Source organism: Leptinotarsa decemlineata, unplaced genomic scaffold, assembly GCF_025532065.1.
Source record: "Leptinotarsa decemlineata unplaced genomic scaffold, Ldec_3_MD MMD2_tig00000010_RagTag_RagTag, whole genome shotgun sequence".
Classification (NCBI taxonomy): Eukaryota; Metazoa; Arthropoda; class Insecta; order Coleoptera; family Chrysomelidae; genus Leptinotarsa; species Leptinotarsa decemlineata.
In genome coordinates, this window is record NW_027412538.1 from 9,529,937 (window position 1) to 9,552,802 (window position 22,866).

Below are 22,866 nucleotides of genomic sequence, written 5' to 3' on the forward strand. Positions count from 1 at the left end.
TAACTTTAATATTGATAAATGAGAAAGAGGGAGGCCGTGCAAATGTCATACGTTTTGGCTTAATTCAGAAAGAGTCCACAATATAATAAATTATTTTTATTTTATGTTGCTCATTAACGTATCGTATCTATAATCATATATTTCTTATTTGAGATATATATCGAACCTACACTATATTGTTGTATTTTCCTGTAAATCTCAGTAAACCGACATTCACAGAAATATATTTTGAAAAATGGGTCCATTATCATCACACGTTTTAATTTTATAGAAAGGAGCCAGTTATTTTTGTCAAAATATTGACTAATACTTTGAAAATATCGGCATTTATACTTAAGTATAATATTATCAAGTATTTATTACTCACTGCGAGCTGACAATATTTTTTTCGTAATGATTCACCCGGTTACTTCATCGATTATGTTTTCAAATTTCTAGTGACTTTACTTAAAATTTACTTATTCAACATAAAACATTACAACACATATTTACTATCTCTGTTGAACATAAAACATTCTCTAATCTCAAATCATGACCTAACTGTGACCCAACAATACACTCCCTTGTTTCAAGACATTCAAATCAACATACCTCAAGTACTAACGGCACCTCCGAATACTTTCCTCTGCTTCCAAAACTGGTATGCGACCTCCAAAAAAACTCACGAAAAGCACTGCAACTATTCCAAAAGAAACAAATTGCACTGGCTGATTCACCCCGTTAAGTAAACGAAATGTCATGCTATTCTGTAACTTCAGAAATTCAAAGACTGATAAGCGGTTCGCTATTTACAAAATAAACATGTGCCTATCGATCTAAAGCGCATGTGATTCTCACATCACTCCTACTACACATCTCTTTACCACCGAGTTTCTAGACAGACTGGCAATTGGCAACTGTGCATTTACTAATGCCTGCTGCCTTTTGGAAGATATTGTCCATGATACATGCCATCCTACTTGTCTTGTGCTCCGTCTTAAAATTCAGGAGCGAGATTGTACGAGGGGTTTTCAATAATTACAATGTAGTTTTTGACTTTGGTAGTGGAAAGAACCGATTGATATTGATTTCAGCGCTATGCAAGAGCAAATTTCTATTTACAGTGTGGACACCGGGTATCCCAACAGTGCATGAAAGCTTGATGTATGTAAAATGCTATTCAAATTCGGGTCAATGTTGCTTACTTACTGGTAACAATGAGGAAAATTTTAAAATTCTACTTTTGATGTAGCTTCAATATTTGTAGAGATATTGAAAATATGTTATCACTTCGCTATTGGAACTTTAATCATACTATCCAAATATAATTATAGAATTCATATACCGGGTGTCGTCTGACTAAGGGTCGCCCTCTATTTTGAATATGGACTTGTATTACGACCCTAATATCCACTCGAATGAAAACAATTCTCACATATGTACCATATCTTATTATCAAATACTTCACCAAGTGGTGAGGTTGCAAAGGCTGTTTCGTGATTTGACAAAGGCATTCGAGCATGAAATATTGCTAAAAAACTCCATATTTATGGATTTGGAGGAAATATTTTGTCATGGTTTGAATCATATTCATCAAACCGTGTTGAGAAAGTGAACTTGAAAAATATGAAATCAGACAAGATGAAAATTGAAAGTGGGGTACCTCAGAAACCTGGCCTCGGCCCTTTGTTCCTTTCATTGTATATTAATGACCTTGCTGATATTTCTATAGAAGGTAATTTCATAGTCTTTGCTGATGACACGTTTATACTTTGGCATAACAATAATGTTGATTCATTACAACCAAATATTGAAAATGACTTGGGAAAAGTGTGATGCAAATTTAATTTTTTTCAAATGCCAGATCAAATATTTATTGATCAGCAAATCATTTACTATAAACAAAGAAATAAGTTTTTGGGACTCTTTAATGACAATAAATTGAACTATGGATCGCAAATAAGCCAACTGTGTAATAAGCTATCGTCTGGCTGCTTTGCCATAAGATTTATATCCAACTCAGTTGGATATTCTGTAAAGAATGGCTAATTCGCCCTTTTTGAACCACACCTGCGCTATGGACTTTGTTTCTGAGGAGTAAGTTCCTGAACATTAATAAATTCTGTTTTTGTCATTCAAAAAAGGCCTGTGAGATATTTGTGCAAAGACAGAGTTCAAGATTCCTGTAGACCCCTTTTTTCAGTACATCATATACTTCCATTAGCTTGTCTTTTGATTTCAGAGACAGGTTGCCTTGTAAAAATGAAATGAAAGGAAAACATTGTGTTAAAGTCAAGTTATGCTAACCGTCTAACTCACAATATCACTCTTCCTAGTCCAAATATTACAAAGAATCAATTATCTATAAATTGATGGATGTAGCTATTACTACGTGGTAGGAGATCATAATGAAAAGAGAAATTTTCATTTCTATGTTTTTGACCACTTTTAATTCTAACTAACGTTAGGTACTGCAGTTTCGTCCTATATGGACATTCTCAAAATTATACAATAAACTAGTGTATAACTATTGTATTTCTATGTTTTTTACCACTTTTAATTGTAACTAACATTACTGCAGTTTCGTCCTAACTGCAGTAACGTTAGTTACAATTAAAAATGGTAAAAAACATAGAAACTTTCATTTCTCTTTTTATTAATCAATTATCTTATTATTAGGAACATCTAGCAAAACCCTAAAGAGTTTGTTACATCAATTCTTACACAATTAACATAACAAGTACCAGTTCCAGGTCACAATAAAATTGACTTGATATGTTTTTCATTATATCATTTTGTTCATATCAGTTTATTATTATTTTATCATCAGGAGCATCTAGCCTGAACCTGAAGAGTTTGTTTTTAATGAGCACATTTACAGTAAATATTTATAATAACAAGTATTATGCATATTGCATTTTGTTTTGTCATTCCACATCAACTGTTGCTATATGTGTCGTAAGAAGTATAGTGACACAAGCATGGCTTGTGGCACTGTAGACTTCGACTTAGGTCTTTTCAGTTCCATGAACCATGCTTATAAGTGCACACACAACTGATATATATTAGGAGAATTGGACATGCAAGAGGGTGGCATAATTGGATGTCGCTCCATTCTGAAACTTGCCTCGGGCCGGCACTGTGTATAAAGATTACAAATTGGAGACAATATCAAATAATAACCTAAACTATTTATTCTACAGTTCCTTTCATAAATATAAACAAGATTTGCAGTTGAAAATAGGAGAAAAGTTGTTCTATAATTTATATTACATAAGTACTTAGGTTAAATTGGCCCGTTTACATTTTTTTTGACGAATACAATACATAGAATTTGTTCTGATCTGTTTTCATCAAGGTATTCGTTACCAAAAATAAAATATCTTTCCCGGGTCTTCCACTCTGCTCCTTCATAACACAGAAAAAAGAAACATTTATTGTTCTCATCTAATCGTTGAAGCTACTTTTCAAACTACTAGATGGAAAAAATCTATCATAAATAAAATTAATATACCTTCACATCAATAAATTAACTATTCTATATGTTCATGCTGTGCATGTGCTTCCGACTCCCTCCAATTGCTTTGGATACTTTCAATGATCCACTCCCACCACCTTGACTTAGTAAAATAGTATCCTCCACACATTATCACAAACAACCATGATATTATCAGGAAAATATCATGATCTTTCACAGGACTAGTTTTGACAGGACCAGCAAAATCTGCAGAGGTTACAGTAGATTTTTCAGCAGCAGCTATACCAGTGTGTCTATTGATGAACTGAGAGAAAAGTTCTAATGTATATTCCGAACCATTATACTTTGCAACAGATCGACCATTATGAAATAACATCAGAGTGGGAACTCCAACAATACCATTTTGAGTATTCAACATGTGGAATATCTTGGCATTTATAGCTACCATTTTGATATCGGGAAAGGCTCTGGGAAGAGCATTGAAGTGTGGAGCTGCCAAAGCAGAAAATGGGCAGTATTTTTTGTAGAACAGAACAACGACACACAATGATGGAATTTCCCGGTCTGTAATATTAACATTTGACTGTAAAAGTTTGAAGAGTTCTGTGTCATTTGTGAGTTGGACGGCGGAGTCACCCATTCCTGTGAGACAGTTTACAAACTTTTGTGTTTTATTTGCGCTTTCTGCTGGTAGCTCATCTTCGTTTATAGTACTGTTGGGAGAAGTTTCACTAAGATTTTCGACGATATTCGTTTCCTGGGAAAGGTTGACATTTTCAGTTACAAGATTTTCTTGACAAATCAGGCAGCTCACCAATGAAGCTGTAAAATATTTATGTTGATTACAATCATAAACTCTCTTTCCCCACTAACCTATTAATAAACAATTAAAATAAATTGCTTCAGTGCCCATCGCTCACTGAAACATTCCTATTTAATTTTTTATTAAAATACGAAACGTTTCAAAACAACTGATATTTTTCCAAATTTCCTTTACTTTTTAAATTGCTGTCAAAATCAAAACTCAAATGTCATTTCTGTCAACTGTCATAGAACCGATAGAACACAGAGTCTGGCGACAAAACAGTGAACCTCAGAACGGGAGAAAAACTCAATAATGTTTATCCAAATATTCACATTATTGCTCACGAGTTTTCGATCATGAATCCGCTTAATTCTCTCTATGTCCGCGCAAGTCAAATGAGGAGAACTTTGCATAAACAGATGCACTACATGTAGTTGGTAACTAAGATTCGGTTTCTCAATATACTAATAAAGTTGATAAAGTTAGGTATCAGTTGACTCCTCAACTGCCAATCGAATGTGTTCATCAAATACTTTACTGGAAATTTAGCTTATAATTAAAACTTAAGCTAGCGATTAATAAAACCGTTCTAAGCAATAAAAAACAATAATGAACAGTATGACAAAAAATGTATAATGAAAACATATATGAAATGATTATATAAAAATAATGCTAGTTTTGCCAACATACAACATTCCAAAGAATAAAAAATTGACTTGAGTTTGAATGAATTAGCTAGTACTAGAACACGAACCGCCCTGTATTTTGAATGTTACATTAAAGTTATATATCTCATCCGTTATGTTTAGCAATGAAATGGAATGATTTTGATCTTTGTCAAGAGCATTACTATCTATACATTCATCTCAACAGCCCGAAAAACAAATCTGTTAATTGACATTTTCAACTCGATTTACAAATGATTCTGTTGAAAGTTCAATGCTAACCTCACTTTCTATAATGTTATTTGGAAATTCTGACTTCAAACTCAAAGTTCAGACGTTTTCTCATTATAACACAACCTAACTTCTTAACCTGAGTTGAATTCATTCGCAAGTCACATTATTCGATCCAAATTTAAATCGGAATTTCCAAGTAACATCAATTCTGAAATATGAAACAAATTATTACTTCGTACATTTCAACTGATAATATTCGACTGTTATGATTTCCTTTTCAAAATATCGAATGATAAATAAATAAAAAACAATAACTCAGAGAAGACTCTAATTTTGGCACCTTTTTTTCCATATTCCTTTCCATATTCAACACAAAAATCCAACTTGAAGATTGGAATTTGCAACCTCTGGCGTGAAATGTATCTATGGAAAACTATTTTCCCGCACCAGAACAAAATTGCTCTCTCTCGAAGTGCGTCTCGCTAACCAAGTTAGCGTCATAAGGAGATAAGACCACCACTTCTATTGACTCTGCTAATTTCTTTACGTATACAGACGAATCATTATCTCACACGATGAGGGTCATTAAATCAATACCTAGTTCCCAATGCTACCTGATCTGTATCTAATCTCCACCTGTTTTCAACTTGTGATTACGTAAGAGTGCAATAAGGAATAGGACCTTTGTCACAGTTCACAGAACTCATTCCACATTTTTCAATTCCTAAACTTTAAAAGGCATCTAAAAATTTATTAACATGTACCAGTCTCTACATTTGCAAACATTCCTCACTTGTTCTGTAGTCGTTATCTATGACTTTTTATCGCAATTCACACAGCTTATTTTGTAAATCCCAAACTTATTTTTCTGTCGTATTGTCTTTCAGGTTGGCCAACACTCGTTAAAGTATACAAGACACAATCATTTTCAATTTTTGAAAAATTTGAACCAATCCGTTTGTATTTTGGTTCGCATGGAAGAATTATAAATTTTTACGAACCAGCATTTTTCTTCTTGTGAGGGAGAGGTTTTTTCAATAGATATTAATCCAAAATTTCCCAAGATTTCCAGTGATTTCATTGGACGGTTAACAATATTTAGGTATTTATTCCAAGAGATACGTAATTTTTTTCCTATGGGAATATCTATTCCATTTGCACTTCTCTCTCTCTCTCTATGTTAATGGCTTTTGCTTCCATTGAGGCGCATTAAGCCACTTTGAGAATACCAAAAAATATTTGCATGGGAATATAAAACCCTGTGTATAACACTATTCCAATCTGTCTATTGTCAATGGTTGTTTACTTCGGTGAGCCGCCACAATAAATAATGATAAATCATGGAGGTTTCAGGTAGTTCCAAAATTCACTAGATCACTTTTTTGAAATTCACTTAATGCTTTTCAGTGAAACTCCATGCTTTTTTTTAATGATAAGACCTCAGATAACCACCTGTAAAAACTCTGCTATACTAACGCCATCTTTATTTTTTCGGAGGTGCTTGTAAAAAAGAAAAAAAAGGTCATTGTCATTTTCCTCGTCTTGGTCTCAACTATATCCCAACAAATCAGAAAAAATGTGTACGTCTGGGTAAGTTATTTCGGTTTTAACGAATAAAATTCACAAGTTATCTCAATGTAATGGTAAATTTTGGTCACTGTGTATAAGTCTGTTCGAAATACATACTGTTGATATCTTATGACCTTTTCCTGAACTCTTTATCTTCGAGCATGAGAGATGCCCCCAGCAACGATTTTAATTAATGAAATGTACTAGTCAATTCCTACTGAGAGAATGTATTTTTATTTTACGATATTTGAGTCTTGACTTGACACGAGGTTAAAAAATTAGGTCACACTTTTGTTGTAACCTAACCTAAAAAATATAAATTTTGTTTTGAATGCGGCTTGGAAAAAATGTCACTTTCCTCAAAAATAATCAAATTTGTACAAAATAATATATCAGCTGTTAATAACATACTAAAGCAAGTTCCTGTGCCAAGTTCGAGGTAAAAAGGTCTTGAAAATACTATATTGCTTTATCAAAATAATTTTATTGAAAATTCATCAAATATCTATCACTAGTGCAGACTCATAATATTCATTCCTACCCGTGAATCTTACTGATAGATGAATATTTTTCAAGTCAACAGACCCAAAATAATAATTTTTATATTTCCTCAAAATATTGGTTGCATCAAAACTCTCCTGTTTCTCCCCAGAGTTTCTGAAACTAGTATTCATCAGAGTAACATGGAGCTTAACGTTATCATATTGCTTTTTTGCTAATCCTGATCTGTAGAAGTATTCAGAGATTTTGTCAGATATTTCCTGCAATTTTTCGTTTTCCTCTGGACTATCCATTCGAACATTTCCGTAAAGAACATTAACACTACTAGGATCGTCATTCATGATTTCAACTCCATCTAGATGGATTTTATAGTGTTTACTGTCCAGGATGTTGGATATGAATTCTTTGTAACAAGTATCCAATACTTGTTTTGCGGTATGTAGTTCCTCATCGTCTAGTAGAGTGAGTGTACAGATTGTTAGGTGCAGTTTTTCGGGCTGTTGAAAAATGGATTGAGTTACGCCTCTAGACATTACATTGAGAATTTCGTCTTGAAAACGTTTGTATTTCTCTCTAATATTCTCCGAAACAATTGGTATGGACACAAAGTGGCTAATAGGCAACTTATCTTTTCTTTGCATTACGATCATAGAAATCTGAGTTCGAGCTGATGCCACTTTTCTTTCAGTGTCTCCCGTTATCTTAATCTCACCTTTTTCGTTGAGTTTAGGTACCTTAATCAGTGTATTAGTATTTTTCTGCAAACTCTTCAATTTCAAACCCTTTGAGCCAATTATGTAAGAAAGCAATGCAGAAGGTACATAAAATGAGGTCATAAACTTCCCAGACTTTGTTAAAACTATTTCATAATTTTCTTCAATTTCTCCGCAGTCCAATAAGCCCCCTTCATTGTCATCATATGGTTTCATGTAAGTAGGCTGAGGCGCAACATTATGTTCAGTTAAAACGGAAGACATCCAGTATGTACTGTTTCCAAAATTAAGCGGTGTTACTATTGTTTGTATGGGTCCTTTTTCGGTGAAAAAATCTGGAAATTGTTTTTTCTTCATAATGGATTCGTGTTTCGATATATATCTGAAAATCCAAATAAAAAATAGTTATTTACATAAGTGAAATTAATATTGAAAAGTCTATTGAAAAATATATTACTTTAAAAACTGCCTGAGTAAAATTATTTTAATTTCAAAAGTTATTAGACAAAGGATGAGAAAGTCCTTAGAGGAAGAAGTATGATACATAACATAATGTTTTTTCCAGAAATTTTACAGAAACCAAACCTTTAAGTAAACATGAAGATCACTGAAGCCTGTAGCTTGTATGTGATATTGACCTCTAATATAATATAATCCTACAAGTAGAAAATCACTAATATATTTAGAAAACAAGTGATTAAAGCTTATCAAGATCATAAACTTTCCAAGAATATTGTATATGCAATAAAAATTGAATTAACAGTACCCATGACACTGTACCCCATGCCTAATTCACATCCTAATTATGATGATAATACTGTTTTCAATACTCAATCTAATTTATTTTTACTATTAATCTCGATGCTTTTATATTCCGGAAAGTTAAAGGTTCGCAAATACTGATCTATTTTTTTCAAGATATATACTAGTCAATAGTTTTATAATAAATTCAAATTCCATCTCTATTTTGAACTGGAGTGGAGATTATAAACATAAATGAAATATACACTTTTTTATTCAAGATATAAAATTAAAGAAAAAGAACCAGTGTTATATTTGCTTGCGGAGAATTCTTGAAGAAGTAAGTTTTTCACTTGACGTAGAGTTAGAGCTTTGAATTTTCTTTTTTTCTAATTTCAGTTCTACTGGTGATGAATTCGGGCATTTTTCAGATTTCAAATCTTGTTATTTTTCTGTTTTTTTACTCTTACTGATTTGAGTATTTTGTTTTATTTGTTTTGTGATTAGAATTCCAGATTCTTTCAATTAGTTGAAGTTGTATGTATTTCCGTTAACAATTGGAGATTTTTACTTGATTTTCGCATTCAAATGTTTTGCTCTAGCTTGTTCTGGAGAGAGATCTGGAGCAATATATACTCCTTTTCCTTCTAATTTGAAATCGTTCTTCAGGACTTCTTGTAGGAGACGCATTCTATTTTGATAATCGGTGATGCCATTAATTAATTCATATATTATATGAGTCACACGTTAAAAGGTAAGACCTCATTAGTCCTTAGCTCGCACAAGTTTCTCAACTTCTGAGACTTGTCGTTCGTATGGAGTCGACAGCTGATTACCAGAAAAACAGATTTTTTTTTAAACAATGATGTTCATTGTCGTACTAACATTTTTTGTCGTTTTTTATAAATAAAAAATAACTCAACAAGCCTTATCGGGTTGTTGGAATTGCCATATGGCAGATAAAAATGAAAATTTCTAGAAATTTCGATATTAATTTGTTGTCTTCAGGAAATTATTAAATGTTCCGCCATTTTGTAGAAGGTGAAGATATTGACTTCATATTTTGGGGTTGTGAAGTATTCGTCAGGAACTTCAAAATGATGTGTCACAAGACCCCCTTTTCATTTAATTTTTTTCCCAGATGGCGCCCCAGTCGCCACCTTGATACTTTGATTTGTCAATTTCACTTCAAAATAAAGTATTCATGCATTTATTTCATTATTCCAAATTTCAATTTTTTGAGTGGATCTGTTCAAAAAATAAAAGGGGGGGACATTAAGGAAATACACTGTATATATGATATATATATATATATATATATATGAACTGACTAAAACAGAAAAAATATAAATTGAAAAATAAACAAACAAAAAAATAAAGGATTTGTTTGGTCGTAATAAATCTTTCTCAATGTGACCATACTGACGTTAATGATAAATATGTTCAAACTCAGGCTTATTTTTTAATAAAGAATGATGCTGTAAGTTTCTTCATACAAAACAGTATTATGCAAGTACTCATTAAGTTTCGTCTTTTATCATTATCTGTTTGGTTTATTTTCATCATAAGATTTCTCGTTCACACCTCACTTCAGGGGTCAAGTTTACTAGAAAAATTATTTATGATTTTGTAAATTACTTTATTTGTTACATATAATCTTTTAACGGTTTACCACATGCTTTGCTTCTTCTAAAGTTAAAAATAAATTCAGAAACTAGTATCCTAATACATGAGATAAGATATTTTGTTACCAGAAGAATGATGCCTTATGGTTGTTGTTTGGGTTTATACCGGGTGGTTCAAAAGTTATAATGAAATGGGGAATGTTCCTCAAATTGGGTTATTACAGCAAATGCAAGTTTGAACAAAATAAGGTTGAGTTTGATTCATGAATTTTTCAAATTTACTTCGAAAAGTATTCAAATTGGGATGTTTCAAATGTTGGGTTTTAATTTTTAAAGGGATTTGTTTCTAATTCACATATTGGCAACAGCGCCTATATCAAGTTGAAATAATTTATACGTATTCTACTTTAAAAAAGGAAAATCATCTGTATAAATCATTTATTTATATAGAGGAAGATGGTTAGGTGCACAAAATGTCATATGTCACAGAATATCTCGGAACATAAGTAAACAGAACAGCACGCCTCTGAAATATGTCATCTTTGTTTGTCTCATACAGGTAACAAATTCATTGTCCTTTATTAGCTATAACCGATGTTGCCAAATGGTGCAATAGAAACGAATCCCTTTAAATGTTGAATGCATTATTTCATTCTTCTTTTTTGAGTACTTAAATAATTTTTTCAAGAAAAAGGTTGAAATGATAAGTTCAAAATGCGTTGTTTTAGAGCTCTTTTATGAAAACTACTTGATTTTCGTCAGGAGGAACATTCCCCATTTACGTTAAAAAATGAGTTCATCAACACCAAATATCTTATACTCGATTAAATGGAATGAGGAAATATTTCAACTGAATATTATTGGGGATAGTGACTTTTCATTTCGTCTTCATAAGTTTACCGAACGGCGCTTTTTCTCTACGGGGGTAAACAAAACTCGGGATCAATTTTTTCACAGTTTTTTTCAAATGTAACCCCTTTACATAGGGCCATCCCAGAATAATCCACACTATGAGCTATCAGAAAATACAGGAATTGACTACTTTATTTTCATCGGAAATGTATCTAACTCTTGAGGAAAGTATGAAAAAGTCATTGAATAAATTATCTGCAATTTCTCTGCGAACTTCAATTATTGTAATAGAGCAAAAAATGTATTTGATTCACTTAAATTTCCTTCTGATTTCATTAGTTTCTGGCAGTAGGCCAATCGGTTAAAAAACAGTCAAGCTCCTGGAAAATAATTCCATAAAATGAATTAGATAAATAAACTAGTACTATTCAGATCATTCACAATTTGATTTCAATGCAAGAACCACCGGTTAACAACTGTTTCAGCCTAATGGACAGGCGATCCTCGATTGAAGACAAACTGTGAAAAACCAAGACGAGTTTTTGATTAAGTGGAGGTACTGTTGGGAGTGATATTGGCCTCACTATTGTTTAGACTCTATAGTATTCAAAGAACTGTTAGGGATGAGTTTTCAAACCGATAATCTACAATTATCCGCGATTCACAAATACGGTTTCAGTAAGGAATTGAATTGAAAAATCTATTTTTGCGTTAACCAGCTCTCGCGCCTCTACGAACGACAACTCTCAAAAGTTGAAACGTGTGCGAGCTAAGGATTAACGAGGTCATACCCTTTATTGTGCGTTTTCTATCACGGGTTGGACGATAAGCAGTGAAAATGGATATTTCGGCTTCGGGGCTCAAACCACTCGCGCCATCCCAACCTTCCAATGTGAATCTTCAGTAAGGTGTATTTTTATAACGACACCGCAGGTGTTACTTTGTTTACAAGATGTAATTTTCATGTTAAAAATAAGCAAGTATACGAGGTATGTGCCAAAAATATAGTGAATGTTCAAATTTCGCGAGCTACGTCAAAGAATTTCCATCAAATTTTGTGTGAAAAACGGAATTAAGTGCTCCAAAACACTTGAAATTTTGACAGTGGTGGTGACTGTAATCTGAGTCAGAAAAATGTTCACAAATGGTAGAAGATTTTCACAAAAGGTCGAGAAGATATCACGCTCGTCCTGGACGCCCCAGCAAATCAACAACCGATGAAAATGTTGAAACAATGAAGAAAATTGTTGTGGAAAATCGTCGAATCACTATTAGAGAAGTTTCTGAAAATGTCTGCATATCGATTGGCTCATGCCATGAAATTTTATCGTAAATTTTGGACATGAAGCGTGTTGCAGCGAAGTTCTTTCCAAGTTGCTGAATGCACCTGCGTACTCGTCATTGCTTGTTCGTATTTTTTTGCCAAAAACAAGACCGTAATCATGCCTCAGCCACCGTATTCACCAGATTTACACCCATGCGATATTTCGCTGTTCCTAAGATTGAAGGCAAGGTCGCTGTTTTGCGACGAATTGAGGACATAAAAACCAACCGAATCGCTAAGAGAGTTTAAAGACATACCAAAAGGTGCTTAATAAAACTACTTCGAGGATTTGAAAAAAGCTGAATAATACAGGACATTTCTTTAATGTTCCCCCTTTTATTTTTTGAACGGGTCAACTCAAAAAATTGAAATTTGGGATACCTAATGAAATTAATGCATGAATTCTTTATTTTGAAATTAAATTGACAGATGAAATTTTCAAGATGGCGACTGGACGCCATCAATTCTCGTCCATTGGAAGATAACATTGAAGCTATTTTTATTTACTGTGCGACGCATAACTTTCAGGAGACCGAACGGATTTTTAATGAACGTTTTTCGAATCATCTTATCTGTAGAAAATATTTGAGGGAACTTGTATCCAAATTCACGACAACCGTACATAACAAAAAAGCTCCCGGGTCATCCGTCCGTTCCGGAAGAACAGGCAGTGCAAATAATTGGTGAGATGGTATTAAATTCTGAACAGTCTACTTATTCCGTCGCGAATGTTTGTGAGGTGTCTCCTACTGTATAGAGACTTTTGAAGAGAAATAAGTATCATCCATACAAAATTAAAATGGTACACCAATTAACTGAAGAGACCCTGATCGAAGAACAGAATTCTGCGAAATCATGACGGAAACCATTGCAAGACATCCTACCTATCTCCACAATATTTGTTTTACTGACGAATGTACTTTTTTTTAACGGCAATGTTCTCAGACAAAGTTGACGTTATTGGAGTGGCACTCACGTTTTCCAGGAAACACATACCCAATATCCAGAAAAAATTAACGTTTGGGCAAGAATATTGGGAAACCGTATTGTAGGACCTCTATTTATTGATCAAAATTCAACAGGGGAACTGTATTTGAATATGGTGTTGACCCTCTCATCACTGAAATCGTCCAAGCGAATCTTAATGAATTCGATATGGATATTGTATTCCAACAAGATGGAACACCACCATTTGGATACTACTTTTCCCGGTCGTTTGATTAGCTGTCGAGGTCCTACAGAATGGCCAGCCCGCCCGCCAGATTTGACACCTTTGGACTTTTTTTTATGGGGCTATTTGAAGCAAAAGGTGTACAATACTGAACCTGCTTCAATATTGGATATACGACAGAGAATAATAAATATTTGTAGAGATATTGATGTGTTCGATAATGTTCGGCGTGAAATATCGGATAGGCTGTTCATATGTTAAGAAGTTCAAGGCAACCATTTCGAGCATCTTCTGAACTGACATCAAGCTTATTATACCATATTATGTAGTTGAATGTCAATGTATTCAAGCAATTATTAAAAGTTCCGCTGTTTTGTAGTAGTTGAAAATATTGATATCATATTCTAGGGTTGTGAAGCATTCGTCAGGAGCTTCAAAGTGATGTGTCACAAGACCCCCCTTTCCATTTAATTTTTTCACAGATGGCGCCCAGTCGCCATCTTGTATGTTTAATCTGTCAATTTCACTTCAAAATAAAGTATTCATGCATTAATTTCATTATCTCAAATTTCAATTTTTGTGAGTTGACCCGTCCAAAAAATAAAGGGGAGGGGGGACATTAAAGAAAAGCACAAAAAATCTTGATCTCACAATAGATCAGTCTCTCAGATTTTCACCTCATGTTTCACTAATCCTGAAAAGGGGATATTGCAGCTTGAAAACTATATATTCGAATAGGGAGATTCTCAATAGACAGTCCAACAACAAGACAACAACAACAACAAGACTTATCACTGGAACAAAAAGGCAACAACATATTTCTCATCGTTTGAGTAGTCTAGGATGGCTGAATATGGAGCCCTGAAGGATATTCCACTCTTGCATTTCATAATATAATCTCTACGAAAGTACCGAGTTATCTTTATGAAAAGATCAGCTTCCGCACCGACGTTCATCACATGAACTTGAGATTCAAACATCATCTAGCCACTCCATCCTATAAAACTTCATTATTTCGATGCTCCTTTTCATATAATATATCTCGGCTGTATAATCGACTCCCTGACTCATTGAAGTCACTGTCGCCTGCAAAATTCAGAAAAAAGCTGAAAGATGATTTACTTTTGAATGAATTTTTTCTACCAAATTTATTGTCTAGCTGTAAATAATGATCCACTTATATATGTGTGTATATGAATGCCTATGTGTATATACAAGCAAATATCTGATTTTAGGTAAAATAATTAGCCAACATTTTTCTGTTTCTTTACTAGTTTTCATTATCGTCTTGTAGGCGAATTATTAGTTAACATTTTTCTATTTTTTTTTTATTGTTTTTTCATTGTCGTTCATTGAACGAAATAAGGATAGGTGATAGCATAAGTGGTTAATAATTATAATTCATTGGTAATTATTGTTATGAAAACGGTTGAAATGTAGGATATCATTCAAGAACTGCCTGTTTTTTTTATATCTACTATATGTTGTACTGCATTTTGTCAATAAAAGCAATTATTATTATATTGAAGAATAACTAAATATTTTTTGGGGATAATGAAAATTCACCTTATTTTTTGAAACACCTTGTATAAGCTTCAAAATTGTTCGGAACCACACTGCAAAAATAGGGAAATCTAAGATGATTCACTTCTGTATCTTTCAATGTGACCTATGATGTGGGGAAATCAATTATGTCACAGTACTTGAACAAATATTTTGCACAAAATTATTAGCTCGATTGGTATCAAAACAAAATTGAATGGGGTAATAACCTTATGTGACGACAATAACTGATAAAGAGAATTTTCTAACTTATTTTCCCCCAGTACTATTTTCGAAGTTGCTGACGTAATTATTTCGTCATTTTTTTATATAAATATCTCCAAGAAACTGATTTCCGATCATAAAACATTCAGAAGCTTTATAGAATTGATCTATTGATTTGATTTTTGAAAGTTGATTCAGAAATGCGTTGGAGGTAATGATCATCATATACATTGAAATGAAATTCAAACATTCTTATTTTTCTAGGGTAAGTTCAAAAATTATTGATGGAAAACAAATTGCTGAAGAGGTCCAGAAGGAATTGAGGGTCGACATAGATGAATGGGTGAGTTTAGGACACCGTCCACCATGTTTGGTTGCAATTTTGGTAGGCGAAGATCCAGCCAGCAAGAAATATGTTCAAAACAAGATGATTGCCGCCAAAAAAGTCGGTGAGTATTATTTGAATATAAATTTCAATCTACTTGATTTTTTGGAATGACTACTGTCATTTTATTTGAAGAATAATTAACTGATTACTTGAATTTGCGAAAATGACTAATTTTATTTTTATTGAGTGAATATTCTTAGTTTATAGTTGATGAGAAATGAATGAATAATTCCCCATACATAAAGCAAAACACGTCTAAAATAAAAGTTATTGCAAAATCTCTGTAATTATTATAATGGATAGTAAATAAAAAAACACAGATGATTTGTTCTGATTTATGAAGTCATAACTTTTAAGTTTCAAGAAAATATGATATCGATTATTTTTTATTTTGTGCCAAACAAAATATAAATAAAACTTTCTCATTCTTTTTATTATTCAATGCACATTGCATATTGTCTATATGCAGTTTTTTTGCGTATTTTGAATGGATTTAAGTTTTGAAAAGAAGTAAAATTGAAAAATGCGGGGTATGCTTTAAGACTGGCAGTGAATAAATCTAAAGAAATGAACTTTAAACATTCAAGCCAGTCTCGAATATACCTACACAGTAGGTTGAATGGACTGACGCCTATCAGAAAACAACTACTCCCCTGGCTAACACCACGAAGGACGTTGGATTGTATCCGACAGGCGTCAGTGCAGGAATCTTCACAGAAAATGTCCTGCATATGCAATTGGCAATACAACTGAAAGAGTCGACCTTCAATTTTGGAACGGGCGCACTTGCAGACCGGTTTCGTGCTCATTAGCCACTCATCAGTGCGAGATAGTGGCCATCATCGACCTAAAGTCAATAATATTCCATAATTGAAAACTGGAATTTTTTCAGAGTATTTCATTCCTCTTCCTAAGTTGGAGCGAAACAACAAAATGTCACTCCATCTAGTGGATGAGGTACTAACTTACTGCATATCCGTAATTTGACCGATTCCTCTGAATAAGGAAGAAAAACTTTCTCATTAGTCAGTGGGCTATGCTTCAAGACTGGCAGTAAACAAATCTAAAGAAATGAACTTTAAACGTTCAAGCCAGTCTCGATATACCTACACAGTAGGTTGAATGGACTGACGCCATCAGAAAACAACTACTCCCCTGGCTAATACCACGAAGGGCGTTGGATTATATCCGACAGGCGTCAGTGCAGGAATCTTCACAGAAGATTTCCTGCATATGCAATTGGCAGTACAACAGAAAGAGTCGACCTTCAATTTTGGAACGGGCACACTTGCAGACCGGTTTCAACCTACTGTGTAGGTATATTCGAGACTGGCTTGAACGATTAAAGTTCATTTCTTTAGATTTGAATTAAGCATACTTTTTGTTGAATTTTGAGGTGTATAAGTGTTATTCAATAAAATATGGACTATGTCGACTACAATATATTAGATACAGAAAATAAAGGAAAAAGTTAAACCTGCTAGAATCTCTGGAAATCAATCAATTAAATGATTTAAACGACCAACAGGAAGTCATTCATTCGCCATTATTGAACTTGTTCTCGTAAAATGTTAATAATTGTAGAAGTAATAATATATTGTACCTAATTGTTTATTCAAAATCTACCTGTTTTACTAGATTTATTAATTTATCTAATAAGTTTGGTCATTACCTATTGTTATTTAAAAGATACTGTAGAATAGTTTGATGTAACAGTAACTGATAAAGCTACCATGTAGCGAAACACATTTTAAACAAAATTTATTGTGAAAATTCAATAATTATTATCATGGATAAAATAAAATAGACTTGACACATGTCAAGTAAATCTGTAATGAAGAACGTACTATATTTCCTTTGAACTTTCCATCAAATGTAATTATGGAATACAGTAATAAATAATAGCAAATCTGTCTGTAAGAGTGCTGAGTTAGGAGTGCCCCAGGGGTCTATATTGGGGCAAACTCTTTTTATAATATTTTCAAATGACATCTATGATACGTGTACCACAGCAAATAGAATGGTACTTCAAGCTGATGACACAAATATACTCCTAGCCCATAAAAACTTGGAAAGTCTGGTAAACTTGGGTAATTATGCATGTAATGAATTCAGTAAATACTGTAGAGACAATGACCTTGTCTGCAATATAAAGAAAACCAAGTTTATCAATTTCTTACCAAAAGACGGTACCTCAAATCCAGATCTAATGAACATCAATATGTGTGATGAAACTCTGGAATACTGTCAGGTAGCTAGATTTTCAAGAATACTCCTGGATCAAAAGCTAACATGCGAGACACTGTCTCTACAGTTATTCATTCATGTATCATGGACTGGTACACTCAAGGCTACAGTATGGATTGATCTTCTGGGGTAACTCTGCATATACTGACCGCATTTTTAAGGTTCAGAAAAGAGTGATTCTCTGTATGGACAAGTCTCGTCCACTGGACTCTAGTAAACCACTGTTTAAAAAATTTAGCATCTCACCATTGCCGTGCCTCTACATATTACAGCTAGTGTTATTCATCTATGATAATAAACACCTATATCCAAAAAACTCTGATATACATAATACGCTTCTCGGGGTGAAGATACTTTATACCACCCCTACTCTCGCTTGAGTGTGAGTCAGAGTTCCCAAAATACTTGGGTATTGAATGCTTCAATAAAATAACAACTTTTATAGGGATTAATAAAAGTAGAACTGTAATGAGGAATAAACTATACGGTTACTTGTTGGATAACTGCTTCTACCGTTTGGATGAGTTTCTTGCTTTCAGTGCTTAAATAAATGACATAGTTTCTTTTATACATGTAATCTTTTTTAAATTTATTCAAGATCAAACGCTTCTAGCGTTTTACTTTTTTTACTAGTCCAGTAAGTTTTCTCATGTATTTATTTTTGTAATTGTGTATGTGTGAAAATTTTACTGATGAATAAAACTATTTCTACGTATATTGTACAACTTTCAACACTGTAATTGCAAAATGAAGTACTTAAAAAAATTCAGTCATTATACTATATGCCCACAGAATGCAATTTTTGTCTGGAATATTAGGAATCATCCTTCAGGAATAAATGCAGTCGATTGTTTGATTAGTTTTGTTCAATTTTATATGAAGTACAAATTTCTTCCGCCACAAGTTAATGAACGAGTTTGACTTGAATTCCAGGAATAAATAGTACTACTTTGAAACTAGCCAATAATCTCACTGAAGAAGAATTGTTGAATAAAATCAAGGAACTCAATGAAGATCCATCAGTCGATGGAATTTTAGTTCAATTACCTGTTCCGAATCATATACGAGAGAGGGAGGTTTGCAATGCTGTGGACCCTAGGAAAGATGTAGATGGATTCCATTCCCTGAACATGGGCAAATTGGCGGCGAGCACTGATACATTCGTGCCGTGCACTGCATTGGGAGTGGTTGAACTCATAAAAAGGTGAAAAGATTTAATTAATTCGGATTTATTATTCATTCATTAACTTCTTGCTTCAATCATATTATTGGACAAAGGTACATATAAAAAAACACTGTACCTGACACTATTTTCTTTCATTTTGATAACTGCGAGATTCTCTTAGATATACGTTTACTATGATTGTCATTCCTGAAAATAAGGCTATATTCTATTCTATAACGATCATGCAATTTTCTGATACCATTTGTCTCAGGCCTCAGTTTTGACGATTACCTCTTCATCAGCGCTACATTTCTTTCCGCGAGCATTCTTTTGAGGTCTGAGAACAGAAAATGTCGCTATGGGCCAGATCTGGAGAATATGGTGGATGCGGAAGCTATTCGAAGCCCAGTTCATGCAACTTCGCCATCGTTTTCATCGATTTGTGACACATTGCATTGTCTTGATGAAACGGTACTTTCTTTTTCTCCAAATAAGATCGTTTTTTCGCGATTTTGTATGTAACAGTCGCTGTTGATGGGTTTCCCTTTTCAAGATAGTCGATAACAATCATTTGATTCTGGAGTGAAATGTTTTATCCATTGTTCATCATCCATTTTAAAGTCCGAATAATGTTTATCAAGCCAAGCCTTGGCTTCAACAGTTTTTTTTTTCGCCGAAAAGCAATGCTTTATCAACACACAAAATTCTTTTTTATCCATTTTCTTCAAACTAACAGCTGTTGAATTTGTACACCTGTCTTTTGAAGGTTAGGGTTAACTAAAAATCATATAGATTCAATACTTGTAGCCCCATCTGTGTGTTAGTCTACGAACTCTTCAGCCCATCTAGTATACCCAAATCTTTTAGAATTGAATGCTGATTTTAATGATCTGTGATCATCTAAACTTGCATTAAGAAAATTATTTTACAATACACTTATCCTTTCAACAATGACCTGATGTAAAATAACCTATTTATATAGCTACCCAACTTTTTAAGGTTCACTTAAAATTAAATCAACTTTTTTTCAGGTCACATGTGAAAACATTTGGAAAAAATGTTGTTGTTTGCGGAAGATCTAAAAATGTAGGCCAAGCTATACAGTTGTTACTCCAATCGGATGGAAGAAACGAATATCCTGGTTTTGACGCAACCGTTACCGTTTGTCACAGATACACTCCTCCAGAAGAGTTGACATATTTTGCAAAGAGGGCTGATATTATCATCAGTGCAACAGGTATGTTGAGTTATTGGTGCAGATAATGAAATAATAGAGTTGACTATAACAAAAAAATTAATTTTTTTCATCAATTGAATTTTTTTCAGGGGTTGTTAATCTGATAAAACCAGATATGGTCAAACCTGGAGCATGTATCATAGATGTTGGAATTACTAGGATTCCTACTATCGATGGAAAGACAAAAATAGTCGGCGACGTTGACTTTGAAGGTGAGTTTATAGTTTACAGTAGCAAGTTAATTGAAAGTATCAAAGGGATTTGGGTTCCTCAGTAATTGTCAAAACGATAATGTGTCCTATTTTTATTTTTTCTGTTGAATTTCAAGAGTATGTTAGTTCAACATGGTTATTTGGATGTTGTAGTTTTTTCATAAAATTTTCATTTTTTTCAGGTTGTTTTGATGTTGCTGGACATATCACACCTGTACCTGGGGGAGTTGGACCAATGACAGTAGCAATGCTTATGTCTAACACATTGAAAGCTGCTAAAGGCTTAGTTAATAACTAACGACATTAACTTTTTTTTATTTATGACACACTAATTATGACATAAATTGTTAGAGTTTGTAAATTCAGTATTATAGTGTTTGTAATTTATTGTTGTATAAAGATTTTTTAATAAATTATATATTGATTTTATTATATTTGTTTTTTTGTCAGACATCAAGAAATTTTTTGAAATGTACTATGAACAAAAGAGGATTTCCAAAGACCAAAATAATACAAGGTATATCAATGAATAACTGAATCATAGTTAAATTCACTAATGCATTATGAAACACTTTATATTGATACTGTTTAACGTTTCTGCTTTCGTCTTTAGAATTGAAAAATTTTAAAGTAACTTGCAGTTTTTTCTTCGCTCGTATGCTTTATTTCTAGACTTCCTGGACAGATGTCAAAGGAGTTTTGGAATGTAATATGTCAATGTTGTCGATAAAAAAAACTCTAATTTCCTTCACAAAATATGACCCTAGAATGCTATTTTCACTGATACACGATTTGCAAGAATCTCATCCGAAATCTTACAATATTTAATACAGTTTTCTAAGAGAAATGGTTTCCTATATACTATGAACACCACAAAATAATTCAATTTCTCAAGATGAATTTATGCAGTAGTCCTGAGTCTTGGATCACAGATTTTAAATAACAAAATTCATGCAAGTAGTAACAAATGGAAAATATGTATTCCCTCTAGTTGAAACTGATGCATGAATCCACCATGCACTAAAATTTCAAAAAAATCCAACTTAATTAATCTATATTGTATATTATTGAAATTGTTAATATATAAAAAAAGGAAGTAATACAAATTATGAAACAAGATCAAAAATTAATTGATTCATTAATGTCTGTCAGAGTTGCAATTAGTTTCATGTTAGAATAAAATATCCAGTTAATTACATATTTTCACTTGTAATGGTGTAGTTTTTATAAAAGAAAACTGAACATCCTTCAATCACTCCATTCAAAAGAATATGATTAGGTTATGACTTTTGTTTTTACAAAAGAATATTGGAAATGGTACTAACTACTGGAAAAAGTATCTTACGTATTATACTCACAAATGTCAGAATATTTATCGGGAAAAACCTCAGATATTATACCTATTTGTGAAAAAATAGTTACAAATGTGTTTAATAGACATGGAAAGTTGGACTAGGAAACCACCGTAAACATTTCTATACGGTGGTAGAAGTGTTTACTTGTATATGGTGGGTGACTGGGAATAGAAAGAAACCATTGACACCCATATTAAAAAGAGATATATGACATATTGGCAAATATGACTAATACACCGGTAACGTTTTAATTCCTGGCAAAAAATATGAATGCATAATCGCACTAGTTGTAGGTTTTGAAAGATAATGGAGTACCTATATGTTTTTGGGTCATTCTGTTTTGGAATTGATTACGTAGAAAAATGCTACAGATCTAATAAATTTTAGAATTTTATGTGACGAAATAATATGTCAAAAATTATCGACCTATGGCATTCTTGATAAAGATATGGATCGAATAAGTTTCAGCATTTCATTCACATAGGTGTTGAGTATAATTCAAGTGACGTAGCTTGACAATGTCAGTTGTCACTTCAATTTTCAATGTTGTTTCAATTTTTGAATAACTTGATTTTTGGTGAAAGATTTTTACCTAATGGCACATTAATTGAAGATACAAAATATAAAAAACGCGCGACAGATTTCGAATCTTGCACCATCTATCAACACGTGTACACACGTGTTAGAACACCAGTGTTTCTATGTATCTTCGTGCAAAACTAGAGAATAACAAAGATGCATAGAAATTCTGACGTATTAACCGGTTCGCCTTCGTTTTGTTAAAAACTCTCCACGCGAGAAATTGAATTTGTTTCTCTCTGGTTTCGCAGAAACGCTC

The 22,866-nt window shown here is 33.0% G+C and overlaps 4 protein-coding genes across 7 annotated transcripts in view; 1 reads left to right on the forward strand and 3 right to left on the reverse strand.

The window, feature by feature from the left end:
• Positions 1–905, reverse strand: part of LOC111508741 (SH2 domain-containing protein 4A) — a 75,827-nt gene extending 74,922 nt beyond the window's left edge. The window contains exon 1 of the mRNA XM_074171402.1: positions 592–905. The gene's annotated coding sequence lies outside the window, so the exon portion shown is untranslated. The remainder of the gene's footprint in view (positions 1–591) is intronic.
• Positions 906–3,150: 2,245 nt separating this feature from the next.
• Positions 3,151–4,487, reverse strand: bug (thioredoxin domain-containing protein bug). Its single transcript, XM_023164345.2, has 2 exons — positions 4,331–4,487; positions 3,151–4,279 (listed from the first exon to the last, which is right to left on the reverse strand). The coding sequence occupies exons 1-2, from the start codon at positions 4,368–4,370 to the stop codon at positions 3,513–3,515; spliced, it is 807 nt and encodes a 268-aa protein (XP_023020113.2). The 5' UTR covers positions 4,371–4,487; the 3' UTR covers positions 3,151–3,512.
• Positions 4,488–6,591: 2,104 nt separating this feature from the next.
• Nmdmc (NAD-dependent methylenetetrahydrofolate dehydrogenase) lies at positions 6,592–21,102 on the forward strand. 3 transcript variants are annotated; one of them, XM_023164349.2, is made up of 6 exons: positions 6,592–6,751; positions 15,689–15,873; positions 18,993–19,263; positions 20,256–20,461; positions 20,551–20,673; positions 20,856–21,102. In XM_023164349.2, exons 1-6 carry the CDS (start codon positions 6,738–6,740, stop codon positions 20,969–20,971), a joined length of 915 nt encoding a protein of 304 aa, XP_023020117.2. In that variant the 5' UTR covers positions 6,592–6,737; the 3' UTR covers positions 20,972–21,102. The 3 variants fall into 3 exon arrangements, with proteins under 3 accessions (XP_023020117.2, XP_023020116.2, XP_023020119.2); XM_023164348.2 differs by lacking the exon at positions 6,592–6,751 and adding an exon at positions 7,026–7,169; XM_023164351.2 differs by lacking the exon at positions 6,592–6,751 and adding an exon at positions 15,480–15,635.
• LOC111508743 (activating signal cointegrator 1 complex subunit 1) overlaps positions 7,195–22,866 on the reverse strand; it is a 144,668-nt gene continuing 128,996 nt past the window's right edge. Inside the window, exons 2-3 of one of the 2 annotated variants that reach the window (XM_074171412.1) lie at positions 22,074–22,135; positions 7,195–8,326 (exon numbers count right to left, since the gene is read on the reverse strand). In XM_074171412.1, the coding sequence (XP_074027513.1) occupies positions 7,228–8,326; positions 22,074–22,114 (1,140 nt within the window). In that variant the 5' untranslated portion in view covers positions 22,115–22,135 and the 3' untranslated portion in view covers positions 7,195–7,227. Of the gene's footprint in view, positions 8,327–22,031; positions 22,136–22,866 lie in introns of those variants that run through there. The other variant, XM_023164346.2, reaches the window with a different exon arrangement.

Coding starts and splice junctions, on each gene's coding strand:
- Nmdmc (XM_023164348.2), top strand. CDS start 7,078: ATGTCACTTTCCTCAAAAATAATCAAATTTGTACAAAATAATATATCA. Junction 15,874..18,992: donor GATTGCCGCCAAAAAAGTCG/GTGAGTATTATT, acceptor CTTGAATTCCAG/GAATAAATAGTACTACTTTG. Junction 20,674..20,855: donor CGGCGACGTTGACTTTGAAG/GTGAGTTTATAG, acceptor CATTTTTTTCAG/GTTGTTTTGATGTTGCTGGA.
- bug (XM_023164345.2), bottom strand. CDS start 4,370: ATGGGCACTGAAGCAATTTATTTTAATTGTTTATTAATAG. Junction 4,280..4,330: donor TTTTAATTGTTTATTAATAG/GTTAGTGGGGAA, acceptor AATATTTTACAG/CTTCATTGGTGAGCTGCCTG.